The sequence below is a fragment of the Oncorhynchus tshawytscha genome, linkage group LG24, assembly GCF_018296145.1.
Source record: "Oncorhynchus tshawytscha isolate Ot180627B linkage group LG24, Otsh_v2.0, whole genome shotgun sequence".
In the NCBI taxonomy this organism is placed as follows: Eukaryota; Metazoa; Chordata; class Actinopteri; order Salmoniformes; family Salmonidae; genus Oncorhynchus; species Oncorhynchus tshawytscha.
Genome location: NC_056452.1, coordinates 21,941,207 through 21,963,706, shown reverse-complemented (window position 1 = coordinate 21,963,706; position 22,500 = coordinate 21,941,207). Strand labels below are relative to the sequence as shown.

Below are 22,500 nucleotides of genomic sequence, written 5' to 3'. Positions count from 1 at the left end.
ACCGCCTGGTTACTGCAGCAAGGACACACAGACACACTGGACTATACACACACATCCTCAAGAGCACACAATGGACTATACACACACACACACACGTCCTTAAGAACAAACAATGGACTATACACACACACATACACACACATCCTCAAGAACACACAATGAACTATACACACGTGAACATTGTAGTACACACACACGTGCACACACACATACACACACACACACGCACTACACACACTACACACACACATCCTCAAGAACACACAATGGACTATACACACACACTACACACACAGACATGCCTGGTGTTACCAGAGGGACGTGGTAGAGATGTAGTGAACCATCTGAATGAAGGGAAGGGGGTCCGACGAGGCTCCACAACTACTGCACACACACTGACAAACACAAACAGAATACATTAGAAAGATGGCCTCTTATCCACCAAGGGCCTGGGTGCAGTAACACATCTGATGTTGAGCCCCAGTTCTCAGGGGCCTCGGCGTCGACTGGGTGTCTCTTCTGTCCTACACTTTATTGATCCAATAATGCTACAATTGTTCATAGAAAATCCCTATAAATGTGGTAATGAAGTGGCTTAGTGTCCCACCTGTTCGAACAGCGTCATGGCAAACTTCTGGTGTGGTATACAGTGTTTAGACGTACAGATGTCCTCTCTGGTCTCTGCGCTGATGTGGAAATGGATACGCATCAGCAGGTTCTCCTGTAACACAGACACACACACACAGCCTGGTCAGTCAAGATCCAAGGCAATACTCCACATCCGTCCAGGTGCCCAGGAAGTCGGGAGACTCATTCAAAGCCAGCCACTAGGGGCAAGGCTAATTGATCATTAGAAATCCCTTTTGTAATTATGTTAGCACCACTGAAAACTGATGTTCTGATTAAAGAAGCAATAAAACTGGCCTTCTTTAGACTAGTTGAGGATCTGGAGCATCAGCATTCGATTACAGGCTCAAAATGGCCAGAAACAAATAACTTTCTTCTGAAACTTGTCAGTCTATTCTTGTTCTGAGAAATGAAGGCTATTCCATTCAAGAAATTGCCAAGAAACTGAAGATCTCGTACAACGCTGTGTACTACTCCCTTCACAGAACAGCGCAAACTGTCTCTAACCAGAATAGAAAGAGGAGTGGGAGGCCTCACTGCAGAGCAAGAGGACAAGTACATTAGAGTGTCTAGTTTGAGAAAAAGACGCCTTACAAGTCCCCAACTGGCAGCTTCATTAAATAGTACCCGCAAAACACCAGTCTCAACGTCAACAGTGAAGAGGCAACTCCGGGATGAGGCCTTCTAGGCAGAGATGCAAAGAAAAAGCCATATCTCAGACTGGCCAATAACAACAAAGATTAAGATGGGCAAAAGAACACAGACACTGGACAGAGGAAGATTTGAAGAAAAGTGTTATGGACAAACTGATCTAAGGTTGAGGTGTTCGGATCATAAAGAAGAACATTTGTGAGACGCAGAAAAATGGAAAAGATGCTGGAGGAGAGGAGTGATGACGCCATCTGTCACGCATGGTGGAGGCAATGTGATGGTTAGGGATAGCCTATATCCCTCTGTCCCAAACCTCCCACTTCCCTCGTTCTCCCTCTCTCAATCCTCCATCCCTCTCCAGGGTTCTCACTCTCCCCTCCGCCAAAAACGTTCCTCCTCCTCTCCTTTCATCCTCCTCGCCCCTCATCCTCTCTCCCCCTCCTCTGTCTGTTGACTGATAACTCCATCTCTTATTAGCTGAAAAGCAATTATCACACTGTCACACTGGGAAAAACACTGACACACTGGGATAAACACTGTCACACTGGGATAAACACTGACACTGGGAGAAACACTATAATACTGGGATAAACGCTGTCACACTGTGATAAACACTGATACACTTGGATAAACACTGACACACTGGGATAAACACTGACACACAGGGGTAAACATTGAACCACTGGGATAAACACTGACACACTGGGATAAACACTGATACACTGGGATAAACACTATCACACTGGGATAAACACTGATACACTGGGATAAACACTATCACACTGGGATAAACACTATCACACTGGGATAAACACTGATACACTGGGATAAACACTATCACACTGTGATAAACACTGATACACTTGGATAAACACTGACACACTGGGATAAACACTATCACACTGTGATAAACACTAATACACTTGGATAAACACTGACACACTGGGATAAACACTGATACACTGGGATAAACACTGACACACAGGGGTAAACATTGAACCACTGGGATAAACACTGATACACTGGGATAAACACTGTCACACTGGGATAAACACTATCACACTGGGATAAACACTGATACACTGGGATAAACACTGATACACTGGGATAAACACTATCACACTGGGATAAACACTGATACACTGGGATAAACACTGATACACTGGGATAAACACTGACACACTGGGATAAACACTATCACACTGGGGTAAACACTGATACACTGGGATAAACACTGATACACTGGGATAAACACTGTCACACTGGAATAAACACTGATACACTGGGATAAACACTATCACACTGGGATAAACACTGATACACTGGGATAAACACTGATACACTGGGATAAACACTGACACACTGGGATAAAACTGACACACAGGGGTAAACACTGATACACTGGGATAAACACAGACACACTGGGATAAACACTGTCACACTGGAATAAACACTGTCACACTGGGATAGACACAGAAACACTGGGATAAACACACACACTGGGGTAAACACTGATATACTGGGATAAACATAGACACACTGGGATAAACACTGATATACTGGGATAAACATAGACACACTGGGATAAACACTGATACACTGGGATAAACACTGATATACTGGGATAAACATAGACACACTGGGATAAACACTGTCACACTGGGATAGACACAGAAACACTGGGATAAACACACACACTGGGATAAACACTGACACGTCCTGTATGTCCAGATAGTCCTTTAGAGAGGGACAGTGTTTTAAGCTAAATGGCTAATGCTAGCAGAGCTGGGCTGTGAGCAATGAAGACAGGAGAACAGAACAGACAGGAGTTAGATGGACAACCTTCCTCTTGCAGAATTTAGTTCCAGCCCTACACTAACACACCTGATTTAGTTAATCAATTAGAATCAGGTGTGTTAAAGCAGGACTGGAGTAGAAGACTGCATACCCAGTTGCTCTCCATGAGGAGTGTTAGTGTGTGTGTGTGTGTGTGTGTGTGTGTGTCTTACTTACAAAGCATTCTGCTGCGTCGTCCATGATCCCCAGCTGGAAGCGTTGTTCGTCCTGGAAGGTCTTGGCTAGTGCGCTCCGCAACATGTCGGACGGTAACACACGCTCACTGCTGAACTGGAACTGGGCAAATATACTCTATACTCACACACACACACACACACACACACACACACACACACACTAGAACTGAGCAAATTGCAGCTTTCCGGAGTAGAACATACAGTAGCATAATACCACTCTGTCCAGGCAGTTGTATCTTGGTTGAAAGTCTACCATGGTGAGGAAACGTATTACAACAGTACTAATATGACCTCTTTCACTAAAACTGGGACACCCATTTAAGGCTAGAGAGGTGTGTGTGTGTGTGTGTGTGTGTGTGTGTGTGTGTGTGTGTGTGTGTGTGTGTGTGTGTGTGTGTGTGTGTGTGTGTGTGTGTGTGTGTGTGTGGACCATCCTCCTCAGTGAAATTTCATAAAAATAATGAAACATTAAAAAAGTTATCCTTTTTAAATAAAACTATACTAAATATATTCATATGTCACCAAATAATTGATTAAAATACACTGTTTTGCAATGAAGGTCTACAGTAACTTCAACAGCACTGTCTGGGGTAGCACCATGGTGTAGCCAGAGGACAATTAGCTTCCGTCCTCCTCTGGCTACATTGACTTCAATACAAAACCTAGGAGGCTTGTTGGCCTCACCCCCTTCCATAGACAAACACAGTAATTTTGACCACTTCCAGAGGACGTCCTCCAACCAATAAAGACTTTTGCAGTATGAACTGACATGTTGTCCATCCAATCACAGATGTAGGATCAGAGAATGAACCTACTAGTGTGTTGTATTGGGATTGTGCCACAGAGCATTATGGGGGTTCTATGTGTTGAGAAGCTTGGTGACATTGTTGGATAGAGATATTGTTGAATAGAGTGAAAAGTGATATTTTTTTTTTACTATTATTCAATTCAAATTAGTTTTTTCAATTTACAGGAGACGGAGGAGTTTTTTTGGTTTTAGAACTTTATTTTTGTGTCCATTTACTGCATTTTATTTAAATGTGCCATGGTAACTTCAGTAGCTAGCTAGCTAACGTTACCAGCACGAGTGTGCAGTTTATCTGGAAGTAATCAATCAACATAATAGTGATGACAGATGTGGGTTAACGTTTTATAGGGCCTACAGTTGCATAGGCCTGCATGATGCAAACATACATAAAGCTCAGCCCTGAGAGTTTTACTGTCTATCAGTTGTCTGCGTCTGGGTAGAGGAAATCCCCTTCCTAATCTCATCTAAATGTAATTCATATGAACAAGTATAAGGTTGCTGCAGTTTGACAGGGTTTTTCAAAAAACTCCGGGCCCCAGGGGATAAAAATTGCCCCACCACACCAGTCTGACTACTCTGGGACCTATGGTGCCACCAGTCTGACTACTCTGGGACCTATGGTGCCACCAGTCTGACTACTCTGGGACCTATGGTGCCACCAGTCTGACTACTCTGGGACCTATGGTGCCACCAGTCTGACTACTCTGGGACCTATGGTGCCACCAGTCTGACTACTCTGGGACCTATGGTGCCACCAGTCTGACTACTCTGGGACCTATGGTGCCACCAGTCTGCTTGCAGTTGTCAGTTACTGTCAGGTATGTGGATGATCAGGGCTTTATTCAGGAACGTTTCTTGAGCTACTTTGATGTGTCAAGTGGGAGAGATGCACAGTCTGTGTTTAACTTCATGGAGAAACTTGTTCAACCTACAATGGCGCAGCTGTAATAGAATGTATCTGCTATTTGTATTTACAGCTAAGTCCCCTCCTATTCCCTGATCAAGAGGTGAGGACAACTCCACTCAACTACCATTGTCAACTCTGTCCTGACATGAACTGAAGCAATGTCTCATGTCAGCTCATCCACTGGCACATTGAATGTTTCCTCTCCAAGCACTGTGACTACCTCCATCAATTTTCTCTCATTACCGTATGTGGAGTCAATCACATACACAAACACAATCACATTATTACACATCAATGATTTTGCTTGGACTAACTCACTCTTAGCTCTTTTGTCTAACTGTGTAGTGTTATTGTTTATGGTCTTCCCAGTCAAATCCTGTCCTGCACTGAAGTCAAGCCTCTGAACACCTCAACTCATGCCTCATACCCTCATTCAATCACTGCTGTGATCCCTTCCAAACACTGTGTAAGTAGCCCTCTCATTCCCATTCCCCAAAACATTGTACTATAAATGTCTTTATTAAACGCTTAAGGTTAAAGTAATTACTCTTTTGACAATTTTTTAAACACTTTGACATCTCTGTGCCTACACCGTGCGTCTCCCATCCTCCTCAACTTTTCAAATCACCGGCTTCCACTGGTGGTGTGTATGCGCGTGTCTGTGTGTGTGTGTCACGGTGGCGCTCCTGACTGCAGCAATGCTCCAAGGAAAATAGAGGGGGAATATATCCTACAGAGGGAGGGAGGGAATGAGAGAGGAAGGGAGGATGAGAGATTTGGACAGGGGAGGAGGGAGGAAGGGATTAGGAGAGATATAGATAGGGGGAGGAGGGAGGAAGGGATTAGGAGAGATATAGATAGGGGGGAGGGAGGGAAGGAGAGAGGAAGGGATTAGGAGAGATATAGACAGGGGAGGAGGGAGGAAGGGATTAGGAGAGATATAGATAGGGGGAGGAGGGAGGGAAGGAGAGGGGAAGGGATTAGGAGAGATATAGACAGGGGAGGAGGGAGGGAAGGAGAGAGGAAGGGAGGAGGAGAGATATAGACAGTGGGAGGAGGGAGGGAAGGAGAGAGGAAGGGATTAGGAGAGATATAGACAGGGAAGGAGGGAGGGAAGGAGAGAGGAAGGGATTAGGAGAGATATAGACAGGGGAGGAGGGAGGAAGGGATTAGGAGAGATATAGACAAGGGGAGGAGGGAGGGAATGAGAGAGGAAGGGATTAGGAGAGATATAGACAGGGGAGGAGGGAGGGAATGAGAGAGGAAGGGATTAGGAGAGATATAGACAGGGGGAGGAGGGAGGGAAGGGAGAGAGGAAGGGATTAGGAGAGATATAGACAGGGGAGGAGGGAGGAAGGGATTAGGAGAGATATAGACAGGGGGGAGAGAGGGAAGGGAGAGAGGAAGGGATTAGGAGAGATATAGACAGGGGAGGAGGGAGAGAAGGAGAGAGGAAGGGATTAGGAGAGATATAGATAGGTGGAGGAGGGAGGAAGGGATTAGGAGAGATATAGACAGGGGAGGAGGGAGGAAGGGATTAGGAGAGATATAGACAGGGGGGGAGAGAGGGAAGGGAGAGAGGAAGGGATTAGGAGAGATATAGACAGGGGAGGAGGGAGGTGTGTGTGAGATTGAGTTGAAGGGAAAATTCCTAAGCATCACTAAGAGAGGACAGGTGCAATCGACACCACTTCCACATTCATTCATCCCTCCCTTCCCCTGTCACTCCCCCTCCCTCTCTCGCTCTCACTCTCTCTCTCCTCACCCTCCCATTCTCTCTCTCCTATGGGTACAGAAGGAGGGCCAAAGTGAAAATCGTTTGCCCTGCACAAATAGTGAACCAGCAGCATGGCCTAGGCCTGTACGTTCTCTCCCAGACTCATAGACAGAACGTTTGGAGCGCAGTATACAGTGGCCATTTTAGCATGTAAATCTTGATGGGACAAACTAAACACATTTCTTTTAGATGCCAGTTGTATGGTCCAGTGCTGCAAAGAAAGAACTAATTATGCTGCTGCTGGCCCAGGACAGAGCAGCACGTTTTCAATGTAATCGCAGGGATAATATTAACACTATACATGCCAGTCTCTCTTGGCTAAGAGTTGAGAAAAGACTGACTGCATCACATCTTTAATGAGAAAAATATATGTGTTGGAAATTCCAAACTGTTTCCATAGCGACCAACTTGTTGTGTGTATGTACTGACATGTACAGTATGTGTACTCCCCAACCCGGGTCCGGGAGCGTAATCATCGCCTGACACCAATTAGCATAACGCAACGGACATAACTATTCCTAGAAAATCTTCCTATTCATGAAAATCCCAAGTGAAATATATTGGAACACAGCTTAGCCTTTTGTTAATCACCCTGTCATCTCAGATTTTCAAAATATGCTTTACAGCCAAAGCTAGACAAGCATTTGTGTAAGTTTATCGATAGACTAGCATAGCATTATGCCTAGCTAGCAGCAGGCAACCTTGTCACGAAAATCAGAAAAGCAATCAAATTAAATCGTTTACCTTTGATGAACTTCAGATGTTTTCACTCACGAGACTCCCAGGTAGATAACCAAAGTAAATTTTTTCCAAAAAGATTATTTTTGTAGGCGAAATAGCTCCGTTTGTTCTTCATGTTTGGGTGAGAAATCGCCCGGAAATTGCAGTCACGAAAATGGCAAAAAATATTCCAAATTAGCTCCATAATATCGACAAAAACATGGCAAACGTTGTTAATAATCAATCCTCAAGGTGTTTTTCAAATATCTATCGATAGATAATATATCCGTCGGGACAATTCGTTTTTCAGTAGGACCGATTGGAGTAATGGCTACCTCTGTATTTTACGTGAGAGTCACCCTGGGAGCAATCAGGTGACCACTTACGCAATGTAGCCGCCTACGGCTATTCTTCAACATAAATGCGTAAAACTACGTCACAATGCTGTAGACTTCTTGGGGAATACGTAGAAAGCTTAGGCTAGTTGATGGCACATTCACAGCTCAATAGGGACTCATTGGAACGCAGCGCTTTCAAAATATGGGGCACTTCCAGATTGGATTTTTCTCAGGCTTTCGCCTGCAACATCAGTTATGTTATACTCACAGACAATATCTTTACAGTTTTGGAAACGTTAGAGTGTTTTCTATCCAAAGCTGTCAATTATATGCATATTCTAGCATCTTGTCCTGACAAAATATCCCGTCTAAAATGGGAACGTTTTTTTTCATGGAGCCAGTGGCTGTACAGGGATCTGGTATGCAGACCATGGAGATGAAGAGGGGGCTAGCCATGGAGCCAGTGGCTGTACAGGGATCTGGTATGCAGACCATGGAGATGAAGAGGGGGCTAGCCATGGAGCCAGTGGCTGTACAGGGATCTGGTATGCAGACCATGGAGATGAAGAGGGGGCTAGCCATGGAGCCAGTGGCTGTACAGGGATCTGGTATGCAGACCATGGAGATGAAGGGGCTAGCCATGGAGCCAAGGGCTGTACAGGGATCTGGTATACAGACCATGGAGATGAAGAGGGGCTAGCCATGGAGCCAATGGCTGTACAGGGATCTGGTATGCAGACCATGGAGATGAAGAGGGAGCTAGCCATGGAGCCAGCAGCTGTACAGGGATCTGGTATGCAGACCATGGATATGAAGAGGGGGCTAGCCATGGAGCCAGTGGCTGTACAGGGATCTGGTATGCAGACCATGGAGATGAAGAGGGGCTAGCCATGGAGCCAATGGCTGTACAGGGATCTGGTATGCAGACCATGGAGATGAAGAGGGAGCTAGCCATGGAGCCAGCAGCTGTACAGGGATCTGGTATGCAGACCATGGATATGAAGAGGGGGCTAGCCATGGAGCCAGTGGCTGTACAGGGATCTGGTATGCAGACCATGGATATGAAGAGGGGGCTAGCCATGGAGCCAGTGGCTGTACAGGGATCTGGTATGCAGACCATGGAGATGAAGAGGGGGCTAGCCATGGAGCCAGCGGCTGTACAGGAGTACTGCACACTGAAGAATGTTAACATCTTTCCGTCTGGCTTCGTAGTGCACCCAGATGCTCCGTGGTTAGGATCCTCTCCAGATGGAATCATATTTGATCCCAGACTCTTAGAGGTCAAGTGCCCAAATGTACCAAGTTATGTTGACTGCCCTTACCTGAAGATACAGAATGGAGAGCTGAAGTTGAAGAGATCTCAGGTTGTAGCTTACTACTGGCTAGTTGAAAGATATATAAAGTTCAGCTGGTGTGAGGTCAAATCCTTCTCACAGGTTGTAGCTGGTGTGACTTTGTCATCTGTGCACAGGAGGACATCCTAGTTGAAAGGATATATAAAGATCTACAGGTTTCAACAACTATAAGAGAGAAAGTTGACCACTTATTTTTACCACTACTTGCAGAAGTGTCTCTCGCACCTGAATGGATCTTGCATTTAATTCTGGCTGTACTGTGTTGACTTGATTTCTTTCCCCCACCCCTGTTACTCATTGCCTAATTAAAGCCAATACAAGCTCCACACAAACTGATATCCACTACAACACAAATGATTGATACATGTCGTAGATAAACCAATTATTATTTTGCTGCTAGCAAATAAACACGTACATTTACACTGGCTTGGCCCATGCTCTGGACCGGATCAGAGACGGCACAGTCCAAAGACAGCGCACTTTGTTCTTCATCCCCCTCAGTCGGAGCAGGAGGTTTCAGTCTTCTTTCCCAAACATCAGGTCTCTTTTGAATGTGCCAGTTCTATGCGAAGACAGTAGGAACAACACCTCTTGTTGTCGCCCCCCAATTTGTCCCTCAACTAAGTCACTTTCGACGATATGTGTACTACACCTTTGTGTGTTTGGTGACAGTAAAGTTGTCACGACGTACTGCCACTAGCCACCTCTTTCTGAGCTCTACATCGACTGGGAGACCATTACATTTGGAAGAAACTGAACACAGAGGGACTGAACAATGTTCATTAGCACCTCCTTCGCGGGGCTGTAATTTAAACATAGTCATTGCGAACTATTTCAGTCAGAAATGCATTGACGATAGCTAGTAAGCTAATGATAAAAACAATAGCAGAACTCGCTCCGGAAGTCATCAACCCGGTCGGAAGTCAATCAGAACGTTGGAGGCGGAATAATGCATAGAGCCTATTGGGGTAAGTAACTGTCTGTCTGATGTTTAAAAGTTCTTGTTGATTGTAAGAAATAATAACGGATACATTTCGTGAAAATAAAGTAAAAATAAATGGCAAAATAATCACAAAATAGCAAAGTTGTGTTGGAGCCTGTAAAACGGTGGCCATCCAGTACAGCACCATCTTTCATCTGTATCGATGTCAGAGTGGTTAGAGGGATAATAGAGCCCTAAGTACCAGGCCAATAGGACCTGATGGAGAGATAATAGAGCCCTGAGTACCAGGCCAATAGGACCTGATGGAGAGATAATAGAGCCCTGAGTACCAGGCCAATAGGACCTGATGGAGGGATAATAGAGCCCTGAGTACCAGGCCAATAGGACCTGATGGAGGGATAATAGAGCCCTGAGTACCAGGCCAATAGGATCTGATGGAGGGATAATAGAGCCCTGAGTACCAAGCCAATAGGATCTGATGGAGGGATAATAGAGCCCTAAGTACCAGACCAATAGGACCTGATGGAGGGATAATAGAGCCCTGAGTACCAGGCCATTAGGACCTGATGGAGGGATAATAGAGCCCTGAGTACCAGGCCAATAGGACCTGATGGAGGGATAATAGAGCCCTGAGTACCAGGCCAATAGGACCTGATGGAGAGATAATAGAGCCCTGAGTACCAGGCCAATAGGACCTGATGGAGGGATAATAGAGCCCTGAGTACCAGGCCAATAGGACCTGATGGAGGGATAATAGAGCCCTGAGTACCAGGCCAATAGGACCTGATGGAGGGATAATAGAGCCCTGAGTACCAGGCCAATAGGTGTAATAAGGTCACCTCTAGGTGTTATAAAAAAAATAAACTGTTGTCTGATCAGCAGACAGAATCCTTTCAACTCACAGCAGTTAGCATTACTATTGCCTCACACATACACCAACCATGCTGCTTCAGATACAAGCCAGTATGCCTGTGTGTGTGTGTGCGTGCGTGTGTGTGTGCGTGTGTCACCCCAGCGTGGGTTCTGCTGGCTCAGCACTTTCGGTCAGCCAATTAATTTCACAGTGGCTCAGGAGATAGAACAGTGTGTAAAACACACACACACACACACCGCTACAAACACACTTATACACACACATAGTACACACCGACAACACTACATTATACAATGCTGACGTCTCTGTACACACCAACACTGCTACACTACACAATGTACTCAGACAGACACACACACATACTGTACACACAGCCTCATTAGAATGCTTTATAGAACACACACACTCATAATAGCTAAATAAGTGCTCATGAGAATGACGGGCCCTTGGAGACCTACCTTGAGGGCACAGAAGATACAGGAGTCTTCCATACACTTGTGGGTGGTCAGCTGCCGGAAACTTCTACGGAAGATATCCAGATGCCACAGGACCTAAAGAGAAAACATACATTTGATATATTTACATGATTTGTATATTTTATATCTTTACATTTTTAAAGGTCCAATGCTGAGGTTTTTATCTCAATATCAAATATTTTCTGGGTAACAAATAAATACCTTACTGTGATTGTTTTCAATTTAAATGGTCAAAAAGAAAGGAGCAATTTCTCAAGCAAGAATTTAGACAGTGGTCTGAGTGGGGAGGGGAAAACAGAAAACTAGCTGTTATTTGCAGGTGTGGAACAAATTATTATTTGACTATTAACTCATGTTGATGTCACCAGGCAGGTCAAAACTACATCCCATCAAAAGAAGGGAATTACCATCATTTCACAATATTATTCCAATCTCATAATGTGGAAATATAAAACACAGAACAATTATGTTTTTGACTGCACTGGGCCTTGAAGGGGAGGCAGGAAACCGAGAGGTTGGACCAGCAACCGAAGGGTTGACGGTTCGAATCCCAGTTCTGCTGGGAAACATTTAGTGTGATGTGAGTCGGATACAGTATTGTGACAGCAAAGTTTCACCCTTATTTACAACAGTGTGTGTTAAGGGTTAAGGTTAAAGGGGAGGATGGTGACAGATTGCATGCTGATGCTTCCCTCTGTCCTGCCTCTTCCCTCTGACCTCCCTTCCCTCTCTCCTCCATCTCCCCTCTATCCTCCATCTCCCCTCCCTCTTCCCGATGTCCTCCTTCATCCCCCTTTTCTCCATCTTCCCTCTCTCTTCCTTCTCTCCTTCCTCTTCCCTCTCTCCTCCCTCTTCCCTCTCTCCTCCCTCTTCCCTCTCTCTTCCCTCTCTCCTCCCACTCTCCGTCCTCTTCCCTCTCTCCTCCCTCTGTCTTCCCTCTACCCTCTCTCCGTCCTCTTCCCTCTCTCCTTCCTCTTCCTCTTCCCTCTCTCCTCCCTCTTCCCTCTCTCCCTCTCCCTCTCTCCTCCCTCTACCCTCTCTCCTCCCTCTACCCTCTCTCCTCCCTCTACCCTCTCTCCTCCCTCTTCCCTCTCTCCTCCCTCTTCCCTCTCTCCTCCCTCTGCCCTCTCTCCTCCCTCTTCCCTCCCTCCTTCCCTCTGCCCTCTCTCCTCTTTCCTCTGCTCTTCCCTCTTCCCTCCCTCTTCCCTCCCTCTTCCCTCCCTCTTCCCTCTGTCCTCCCTCTACCCTCTCTCCTCCCTCTTCCCTCTCTCCTCCCTCTTCCCTCCTCCTGTCCTCCCTCTGTCCTCCGTCCTCCCTCTTCCCTCCGTCCTCCCTCTTCCCTCCGTCCTCCCTCTTCCCTCCGTCCTCCCTCTTCCCTCCCTCCTCCCTCTGTCCTCCCTCTTCCCTCCGTCCTCCCTCTTTCCTCCGTCCTCCGTCCTCCCTCTACCCTCTCTCCTCCCTCTACCCTCTCTCCTCCCTCTACCCTCTCTCCTCCCTCTACCCTCTCTCCTCCCTCTACCCTCTCTCCTCCCTCTACCCTCTCTCCTCCCTCTTCCCTCTCTCCTCCCTCTTCCCTCTCTCCTCCCTCTACCCTCTCTCCTCCCTCTTCCCTCTCTCCTCCCTCTCTCCTCCCTCTTCCCTCTCTCTTCCCTCTTCCCTCCTCTCTCCTCCCTCTTCCTCTCTCCTTCCTCTTCCCTCTCTCCTTCCTCTTCCCTCTCTCCTTCCTCTTCCTCTCTCTCCTCCCTCTACCCTCTCTCCTCCCTCTTCCCTCCCTCTTCCCTCTCTCCTTCCTCTTCCCTCTCTCCTTCCTCTTCCCTCTCCCTCTACCCTCTTCCTCCCTCTTCCTCTCTCCTCCCCTTCCTCCCTCTTCCCTCTCTCTTCCCCTCTCTTCCCTCCTCTCTCCTCCCTCTTCCCCCCTCTCCCTCTCTCCTTCCTCTTCCCTCTCTCCTTCCCTCTTCCCTCTCTCCTTCCTCTTCCCTCTCTCCTCCCTCTACCCTCTCTCCTCCCTTTTCCCTCTCTCCTCCATCCCTCCTTAGTTTATTTATTTATTTATACATCACCACAGCGCAGGGAAGACATATTCTACCCCAAACTCTCTCTCTCTCTCTATCCCTCTCTCTCTCATTTCAATTTAATGGGCTTTATTGGCATGGGAAACATGTTTTCATTTCCAAAGCAAGTGAAATAGATAATAAACAAAAGTGAAATAAACAATAAAAAATTTAATAAATATTATACTCACAAAAGTTCCAAAAGAATAAATACATTTCAAATGTCATATTGTGTCTATATACAGTGTTGTACCGATGTGCAAATGGTTAAAGTGCAAAAGGGAAAATATGGGTTGTATTTACAATGGTGTTTGTTCTTCACTGGTTGCCCTTTTCTTGTGGCAACAGGTCACAAATCTTGCTGCTGTGATGGCACACTGTGGTATTTCACCCAGTAGATATGGGAGTTTATCAAAACTGGGTTTGTTTTCTAATTCTTTGTTTCTCTCTCTCTCTCTATCATATCTCCTTCTTCTCTCCCTCTCTCATTGTCTATTTTTCTCTCTGTCTTTGTCTCTCTCTCTCTATCGCTCTTTGTATCTTTCCCATCATAGCTCTGCGGGACTCAGAGTGAGAGGTCACTGAGAATGACAGCATAGTCTGTGTGTGTGTGTGTGTGTGTGTGTGCGTGCGTGCGTACCTGCAGAGCACTGTTTAGGAAGCAGCTGTTCTGTCCAGGTTCGTTGCTAAGGCCTTTACTCGGGGCGAAGGAGGCCATAGTCCGAGGGGCCGTGATCAGTCCCTGTAGCCCTCCACCAGGATCTCCGCTGCCACCGCCTGACGCAAAGTAGTTCCTCTTCCACGACATCACATCCTGCTGGGCGCTCCCGTCACCAGGGAGGGACAGGGGAATGAGATGGAGCAACGTGTTCTAAGTTACTCCCATTAGAGAGAGAATGACAAACAAAGAGAATAGGAAGACAGAGCGATGGAGAGCTTTGGTCTCTTTCTGGTAAGTGTCTTCAGTCCTTCCACAGTCCTTTACTTCTGTTCAGCCTAATATCTCTTCTCTGCTCTCACTCTGCCTGCAAGAGACAAACCACACAACACAATCACCACATCTCTTATACAGTACCGCACACACACACAACAAACAGACCTCCAGTATAGGACATATTTCAACAGCCACTGAACACGCCGATTGGCAGGTGTGTTTTTCTGTTGCTCGTTAGAAAAACGAGATTTCAGTTTCCTGACCGATTCAGAGATCAGTTAATGATGTTTGTCCCCCATAAGACACTTCAGATGGGGAAGCCTATTTCACTTCCTCTAAATCCCCAGAATGAATCTAAAATAACTCCAGAAAGTCAGGAATTCATTTTGACGTTTTTTGCAGAGGATATTTTGGTTGAGCAATTTGACATATAACTAAGGTGTTTGGTGCAGTATTCTGGAGCTGCTGGGAGGATCTGTCTCACTGCTTATGCTATTGGATAGGGAGCAATCACTGTTAGTGGGCAAATGGTCATCGTCAAATCAAAACCAAACCTTCATTTACCCATTGTGATGCACAGATGTTCCAAACTCTGTTTTAGACCAGACTGACTTCATGACCAAAATCATCCTATTCATTTGTCGTCAATATTGTCACTAGAATAACTGTTTCTGACACATTGATGCCAGATAGACCGTTTTCAAAGGGATTTTGTTGCATTTTAAAGGCAGTCACTCTTTAACTGCACAGGAAATACCATTTCACAATATTGTAGCCTGAATGGTCATGCAACTCGTAGTATGGAGTCTAGTAGTGTACTGTAACGGTAAGCTGCTGACATCAATGTATGTTTCTCAGTTATGTCATTACTGGAGAGTTTTATCTGGGATATATTATAAAGCAGTATTACTCACTGTGTGTGTGCGTGCGTGCGTGCGTATGTGTGTGTGTGTGTAAACAGGTTGCGTAACAGACTGGCCAGTAGCGGAGCCGCAGTGCCCTCCCTCCCCCCGTTGCCGTGCTGTGCTGCCATAGCGACCCTTTGGCGATGGGCCAGATGTCACAGGAATGCTGCGGTGTACGGGTGGTGTGTGTTTGTGTGTGTGTGTGTGTGGATGGATGGTTGGAGTGGGCTGTTACTATAGCGATGGCTACAGTAGAACATGGTTGTGTGGCATTAGAGATACAGTGTGTACCCTGCTGTACATAGTGTACAGTTATTAACATGACATTAGCTACAGGTAGGGCTGTGGCGGTGATGACATTTTGTCAGCCGGGGATTGTTAAGCAAATAACTGACCGTTTATTAACATAAACACATTTAGCATCTCCTGGCATCCACTGATGTGACGTGGTGAGGTTGAACCCAGGTGTAGAGAAGAGACCAGACGAGGAATCAGTGGAGGCTAAACATAATACCTTACTGAGAAACGGTAGTCGCAGGATCACAGTACACTTGAAAAACAACAAACACTAAGTTTCAAAAAAGTCACTCAGGAAACAAACGCACACAGTAAACAATTCCAGCTTCAGCAAAGGACACCAGAAAACACACCAATTAACAGTGACATCATAATGAGTAAATAGGACACACCTGAGTGCCGTTAATGTCTCTAGAATGGTCTCTGCTGCCCTCTGGCGACAGCAAGAACCATGACAACCTGAGTCTCGTTAATGTCTCTAGGATGGTCTCTGGCGACTTCTGGTGACAGCTGTAACCATGACAACCAGAGTGTCGTTAACCTCTCTTGGGTAGGGGGCAGTAGTTTCACGTCTGGATGAAAAGCCCAAACTGCCCAGAAGCTGGGATATGCATATAATTGGTAGATTTGAATAGAAAACACTCTAAAGTTTCTAAAACTGTTAAAATAATGTCTGTGAGTATAACAGAACTGATAAGGCAGGCAAAACCACGAGGACAAAACCATCCCAAAAGAAAATAATTCAGCCTACCACTGTTTTCAATGGCTGTCACTTTTATAAGGCAACATCCTCCCAGATAGCAGTTCCTAGGGCTTCCACTAGATGTCAACAGTCTTTAGAAAGAGTTTCCTGATGGGTTTTGGAAAAATGAGCCAGAAATTGTAGTTTTTCTAGGTGGCTTCCATTTTGGCTGTAGTGTTTCCAAGCGCGTGGAAGAGAGTGCGTTCTTTGGTATTTTTCTCCGGTAAAGACAATAACGATTCTCTGGGGCGCTGTCCTCAGATAATAGCATGGTTTGCTTTCGCCGTAAAGCCTTTTTGAAACCTGACACAGCGGCTGGATTAACAAGAAGTTAAGCTTTATTTTGATGTATTAAACTTATGATTTTATGAAAGTTAAATATGTATAATTCTGTAGTTTGTATTTCACGCTCTGCAATTTCACCAGATGTTGGCCAGGTGGGACGCTACCGTTCCACCTGCCCATAAGAAGTTGATGCGCCCTCTGGTGACAGCAGGAACCATGCCAACCTGAATGTCGCTAATGTCTCTAGGAGAAGGGGTCTGAATACTTTCCAAATGCACTGTGTGAAATTTGTTTTGATTTATAATGGACCATTATCGTGCATCTGTCTCAAAACAGGGGCAGGGGAAAAATACATGTCATCAATGCACTTAAATAGTTCATTTTCATGCCAGCCAGGTAGGCTATACTCCTGTCGTAAAGAGAAGCAATGTGCTTAATATTAAGAAAGTTGAGGAATAAATATAGTAGGCCTAGCCTATAGAATGGATTCAATTGTTTTCTCACGCAATTGCATCGTATATAGAAATGTTGCGTTACATGAACTCACCTATGACGTGTTTGATCAGATCTTCGAAGACATTTGTCAAAGTGATTAGAGGGACTATAGAGTGCTGAATCCAGGCAGTTAGCAAGTTTGGTAGGCTACTAATGACCATACAGGAGCATCAGATCTTGGAGAAGCCTAATTACCTTGGAATTTCACTGCCTTCATGACTCGTGACCGCCGGTGTGATCACCATAACAGCCCTAACTACAGGACATAAACAGCTAACCAATGAATCACACCTTCATGTTTGGTTGGAGCAAGAAGCATATCACTCTATGCTACTCTAATAACACTGTATTGTTTGGGTGAGAATGAGAGAGAAACAGAGAGAGGGGGGAGAGAGAGAAACAGAGGGAGGGGGAGAGAGAGAAACAGAGGGAGGGGGGAGAGAGAGAAACAGAGGGAGGGGGGGGGAGAGAGAGAAACAGAGGGAGAGGGGGGGGGAGAAACAGAGGGAGGGGGAGAGAGAGAAACAGAGGGAGGGGGAGAGAGAGAAACAGAGGGGGGGGGGAGAGAGAGAAACAGAGGGAGGGGGAGAGAGAGAAACAGAGGGAGGGGGGAGAGAGAGAAACAGAGGGAGGGGGGAGAGAGAGAAACAGAGGGAGGGGGGGAGAGAGAGAAACAGAGGGAGGGGGAGAGAGAGAAACAGAGGGAGGGGGGAGAGAGAGAAACAGAGGGAGGGGGAGAGAGAGAAACAGAGGGAGGGGGAGAGAGAGAAACAGAGGGAGGGGGGGGAGAAACAGAGGGAGGGGGAGAAGAGAAACAGAGGGAGGGGGAGAGAGAGAAACAGAGGGAGGGGGAGAGAGAGAAACAGAGGGAGGGGGAGAGAGAGAAACAGAGGGAGGGGGAGAGAGAGAAACAGAGGGAGGGGGGAGAGAGAGAAACAGAGGGAGGGGGAGAGAGAGAAACAGAGGGAGGGGGAGAGAGAGAAACAGAGGGAGGGGGGAGAGAGAGAAACAGAGGGAGGGGGAGAGAGAGAAACAGAGGGAGGGGGGAGAGAGAGAAACAGAGGGAGGGGGGAGAGAGAGAAACAGAGGGAGGGGGGAGAGAGAGAAACAGAGGGAGGGGGAGAGAGAGAAACAGAGGGAGGGGGAGAGAGAGAAACAGAGGGAGGGGGGAGAAGAGAAACAGAGGGAGGGGAGAGAGAGAGAAACAGAGGGAGGGGGAGAGAGAGAAACAGAGGGAGGGACAAATTATAATTAACATCATTGCGCACCAGCGACTCCTGTGGTGGGCCGGGCGCAGTGCGCGCTAACCAAGGTTGCCAGGTGCACAGTGTTTCCTCCGGCACATTGGTGAGGCTGGTTGGATGCGCGCTGTGTTAAGAAGCAGGGCGGCTTGGTTGGGTTGTGTATCGGAGGACGCATGACTTTCAACCTTAGTCTCTCCCGAGCCCGTACGGGAGTTGTAGCGATGAGACAAGATAGTAGCTACTACAACAATTGGATACCACGAAATTGGGGAGAAAAAGGGGTAAAAAAAATAATATATATAAAAAAATTAAAATTAACAGCAGACTCGTACATTTCCTCAGTGAAAACAATGGACTGAGCAAATGTCAAATTGACTTTTTACCAAATTACTGTATGACAGACCACATATTCACCCTGCACACCCTAATTGACAAACAAACAAACCAAAACAAAGGCACAGTCTTCTCATGTTTTGTTGATTTCAAAAAAGCGTTTGACTCAAACATACATTACAAAATCCATGTACACAAACAAGTCCCCTGGTTAAAATTGGCAGAAAACGCACACATTTCTTTCCAGAGGGCTGTGGGGGAGACAGGGATACAGCTTGAGCCCGACCCTCTTCAACATATATAAATGAATTGGTGAGGGCACTAGAACAGTCTGCAGCAGCCGGCCTCACCCTACTAGAATCTGAAGTCAAATGTCTGTTTGCTGATGGTCTGGTGCGTCGGTCACCAACCAAGGAGGGCCTACAGCAGCACCTAGATATTCTGCACAGATTCTGTCAGACCTGGGCCCTGACAGTAAATCTCAGTAAGACAAAAATAATGGTGTTCCGAAAAAGGTCCAGTCGCCAGGACCCCAAATACGAATTCCATCTAGACATTGTTGCCCTAGACTAGAGCACACAAATATGTACATACCAGGGCCTAAACATCAGCACCACAGGTACCTTCCACAAAGCTGTGAACGATCTGAGGCACAAGACTAGAAGGGCCTTCTATGCCATCAAAAGGAACATAACATTTGACGTACCAATTAGGATCTGGCTAAAAGTACTTGAATCAGTTAAAGAACCCATTGCCCTTTATGGTTGTGAGGTCTGGGGTCCGCTCACCAACCAAGACTTCATAAGATGGGACAAATACCAAATTGAGATTCGGCATGCATAATTCTGCAAAAATATCCTCAGGGTATTGGTGTAAAACACCAAATAATGCATGCAGAGCAGAATTAGTCCGATACCCGCTATTTATCAAAATCCAGAAAAGAGACAATAAATTCCACAACCACCTAAAAGGAAGCGATTCCCAAACCTTACAACAACAAAGCCATCACCTACAGAGAACTGAACCTGGTAAGGAGAGTCCCCAAAGCAAGCTGGTCCTGGACAGCAACACAATTAGACCCAACCAAATCATGAGAAAACAAAAAGATAATTACTTGACACATTGGAAAGAATTAACAAAAACAGAGCAAACTAGAATGCTATTTGGTCCTAAACAGAGAGTACACAGTGGCAGAATACCTGACCACTGTGACTGACCCAAAATTAAGGAAATCTTCAACTATGTAGACTCAGTGAGCATAGCCTTGCTATTGAGAAAGGCCGCCGTAGACAGACCTGGCTCTCAAGAGAAGACAGACTATGTTCACACTGCCCACAAAATGAGGTGGAAACTGAGCTGCACTTCCTCACCTCCTGCCCAATGTATGACCATATTAGAGAGACATATTTCCCTCAGATTACACAGATCCACAAATAATTTGAAAACAAACCACATTTTGATAAACTCTTATATCCATTGGGTGAAATACCACAGTGTGTAACGGTTCTCTTGTGGTGAAGGAGAGTCGGACCAAAATGCAGCGTGTAGATTGTGATCCATGTTTATTAAACTGAAGCAACACAAATCTAAATACAAACACTACAAAACAATAAACGTAACGAAAACAGCCTAATACTGGTGCACATACACACAGACCAAGGACATCAAGACACTAAGGACAATCACCCACAAAACCCAACACAAAACAGGCTACCTAAATATGGTTCCCAATCAGAGACAATGACTAACACCTGCCTCTGATTGAGAACCATATCAGGCCAAACATAGAAATAGACAAACCAGACACACAACATAGAATGCCCACCCAGCTCACGTCCTGACCAACACTAAAACAAGGAAAACACATACGAACGATGGTCAGAACGTGACACAGTGTGACATCACAGCAGCAAGATGTGTGACCTGTTGCCACAAGAAAAGGTCAACCAGTGAAGAACAAACACCATTGTAAATACAACCCATATTGATGTTTATTTATTTTCCCTTTTGTACTTTAACCATTTGTACATCGTTACAACACTATTTATAGACATAATGTGACATTTGTAATGTCTTTATTGTTTTGGAACTTCTGTGAGTGTAATGTTTACTGTTCATTTTTATTGTTTATTTCACTTTTGTTTATTATCTATTTCACTTGCTTTGGCAATGTTAACATATGTTTCCCATGCCAATAAAGCCCTTGAATTGAATTATATAAGCCCTCCCCTCTGGTCACCACAGGAACCACGGCCTGCTGTCAACAACTCTCCAATCAACAGCCTGCTCACGACCTCCTGACCCCGCAACACTGGCTTGCCAGAAACAAACTAGAGACGGATTTATCCTGGATTTCTGTGGCGTTCATGTCCCCATTGACATTTTCTTCAATAGAACAACAACATCCAGAACTGAACTGATGTGCTCTTGTGTATGCGTGTGTGTTTGTTCATTTTCTCGGCTAGTTACCAGGGAAATAGGCCAAGCTGCAGGCACGTAAGGGAAAAGCCGAATCAAGTGATTTAGCACACTGTAGTCTGTACTGGTCCAACACACACACACACACACACACACACAAACACACACACACACACACACACAAGGCCGGAGCCTGGACCTAGTGACAATGATGGCGATGTGCGTTGATGCTTCAGCGTTCCCGGAAGCCAAGGTGAGGCAAAGTACTACTAATATTCAATCAAACTCTGAGACCCTGCGGTCCAACATCATAAGCTCCACATCCCCCATGTTGGTCACTACACCACTGATGTTTCAGTTCTGCCTAGGTTTTTCTCCCTCTGACACTAATAGTTTACAGAAGTTGGTGACAGCCCACCACAGTAAAAGAACATTATGATGTATTTATATTATAGCTGGCTGGACCACTGCCATTTAGAATTCATCAGACGCTCTTATCCAGAGCAACTTACAGTAGTGAGTGCAAACATTTACATATTTGTTTTTCCATACTGGTGCCCCTGTGGGAATCGAACCCACTACTCTGGTGTTGCAAGCGTCAACTGAGTCACACGCTAAAACTACCACCACTACTGAGAGGTACATTACTGAGTCTTATAGCCTGACTCTCTCTCCTCCCTCTCCTGTCCTGACTCTCTCTCCTCCCTCTCCTGTCCTGACTCTCTCTCCTCAATCTCCTGTCCTGACACTCTCTCCTCCCTCTCCTGTCCTGACTCTCTCTCCTCCCTCTCCTGTCCTGACTCTCTCCTCCCGCTCCTGTCCTAACACTCTCTCCTCCCTCTCCTGTCCTGACTCTCTCTCCTCCCTCTCCTGTCCTGACTCTCTCTCCTCCCTCTCCTGTCCTAACTCTCTCTCCTCCCTCTCCTGTCCTAACTCTCTCTCCTCCCTCTCCTGTCCTAACTCTCTCTCCTCCCTCTCCTGTCCTGACTCTCTCTCCTCCCTCTCCTGTCCTAACTCTCTCTCCTCCCTCTCCTGTCCTAACTCTCTCTCCTCCCTCTCCTGTCCTGACTCTCTCTCCTCCCTCTCCTGTCCTAACTCTCTCTCGCTTCTACGATATATCTGTGTGACAGTGTGCTTGACATTTCAAATGATTTTCCGTAATCACAAGGTAGGCCAATGGGCGAGGTTATATGATCAGCTATCTGGCACAAAAAGGTTAGACCCGTTTGACGGTTAGACCCGTTTGACTTCAGATCCTGACGTTTATTCAAGTTTCTCCAAATGTCA

General features: G+C 46.0%; 1 protein-coding gene across 1 annotated transcript in view; it reads right to left on the bottom strand.

Moving 5' to 3' along the window:
- LOC112223418 (inactive ubiquitin carboxyl-terminal hydrolase 54) overlaps nucleotides 1–22,500 on the bottom strand; it is a 51,258-nt gene that overhangs the window by 17,338 nt on the left and 11,420 nt on the right. Inside the window, exons 2-7 of the mRNA XM_042305226.1 lie at nucleotides 14,201–14,585; nucleotides 11,492–11,584; nucleotides 3,292–3,426; nucleotides 608–721; nucleotides 313–395; nucleotides 1–12 (exon numbers count right to left, since the gene is read on the bottom strand). The exon at nucleotides 1–12 is cut by the window's left edge and continues 94 nt beyond it. Coding sequence (XP_042161160.1) covers nucleotides 1–12; nucleotides 313–395; nucleotides 608–721; nucleotides 3,292–3,426; nucleotides 11,492–11,584; nucleotides 14,201–14,368 — 605 coding nt within the window. The 5' untranslated portion in view covers nucleotides 14,369–14,585. The remainder of the gene's footprint in view (nucleotides 13–312; nucleotides 396–607; nucleotides 722–3,291; nucleotides 3,427–11,491; nucleotides 11,585–14,200; nucleotides 14,586–22,500) is intronic.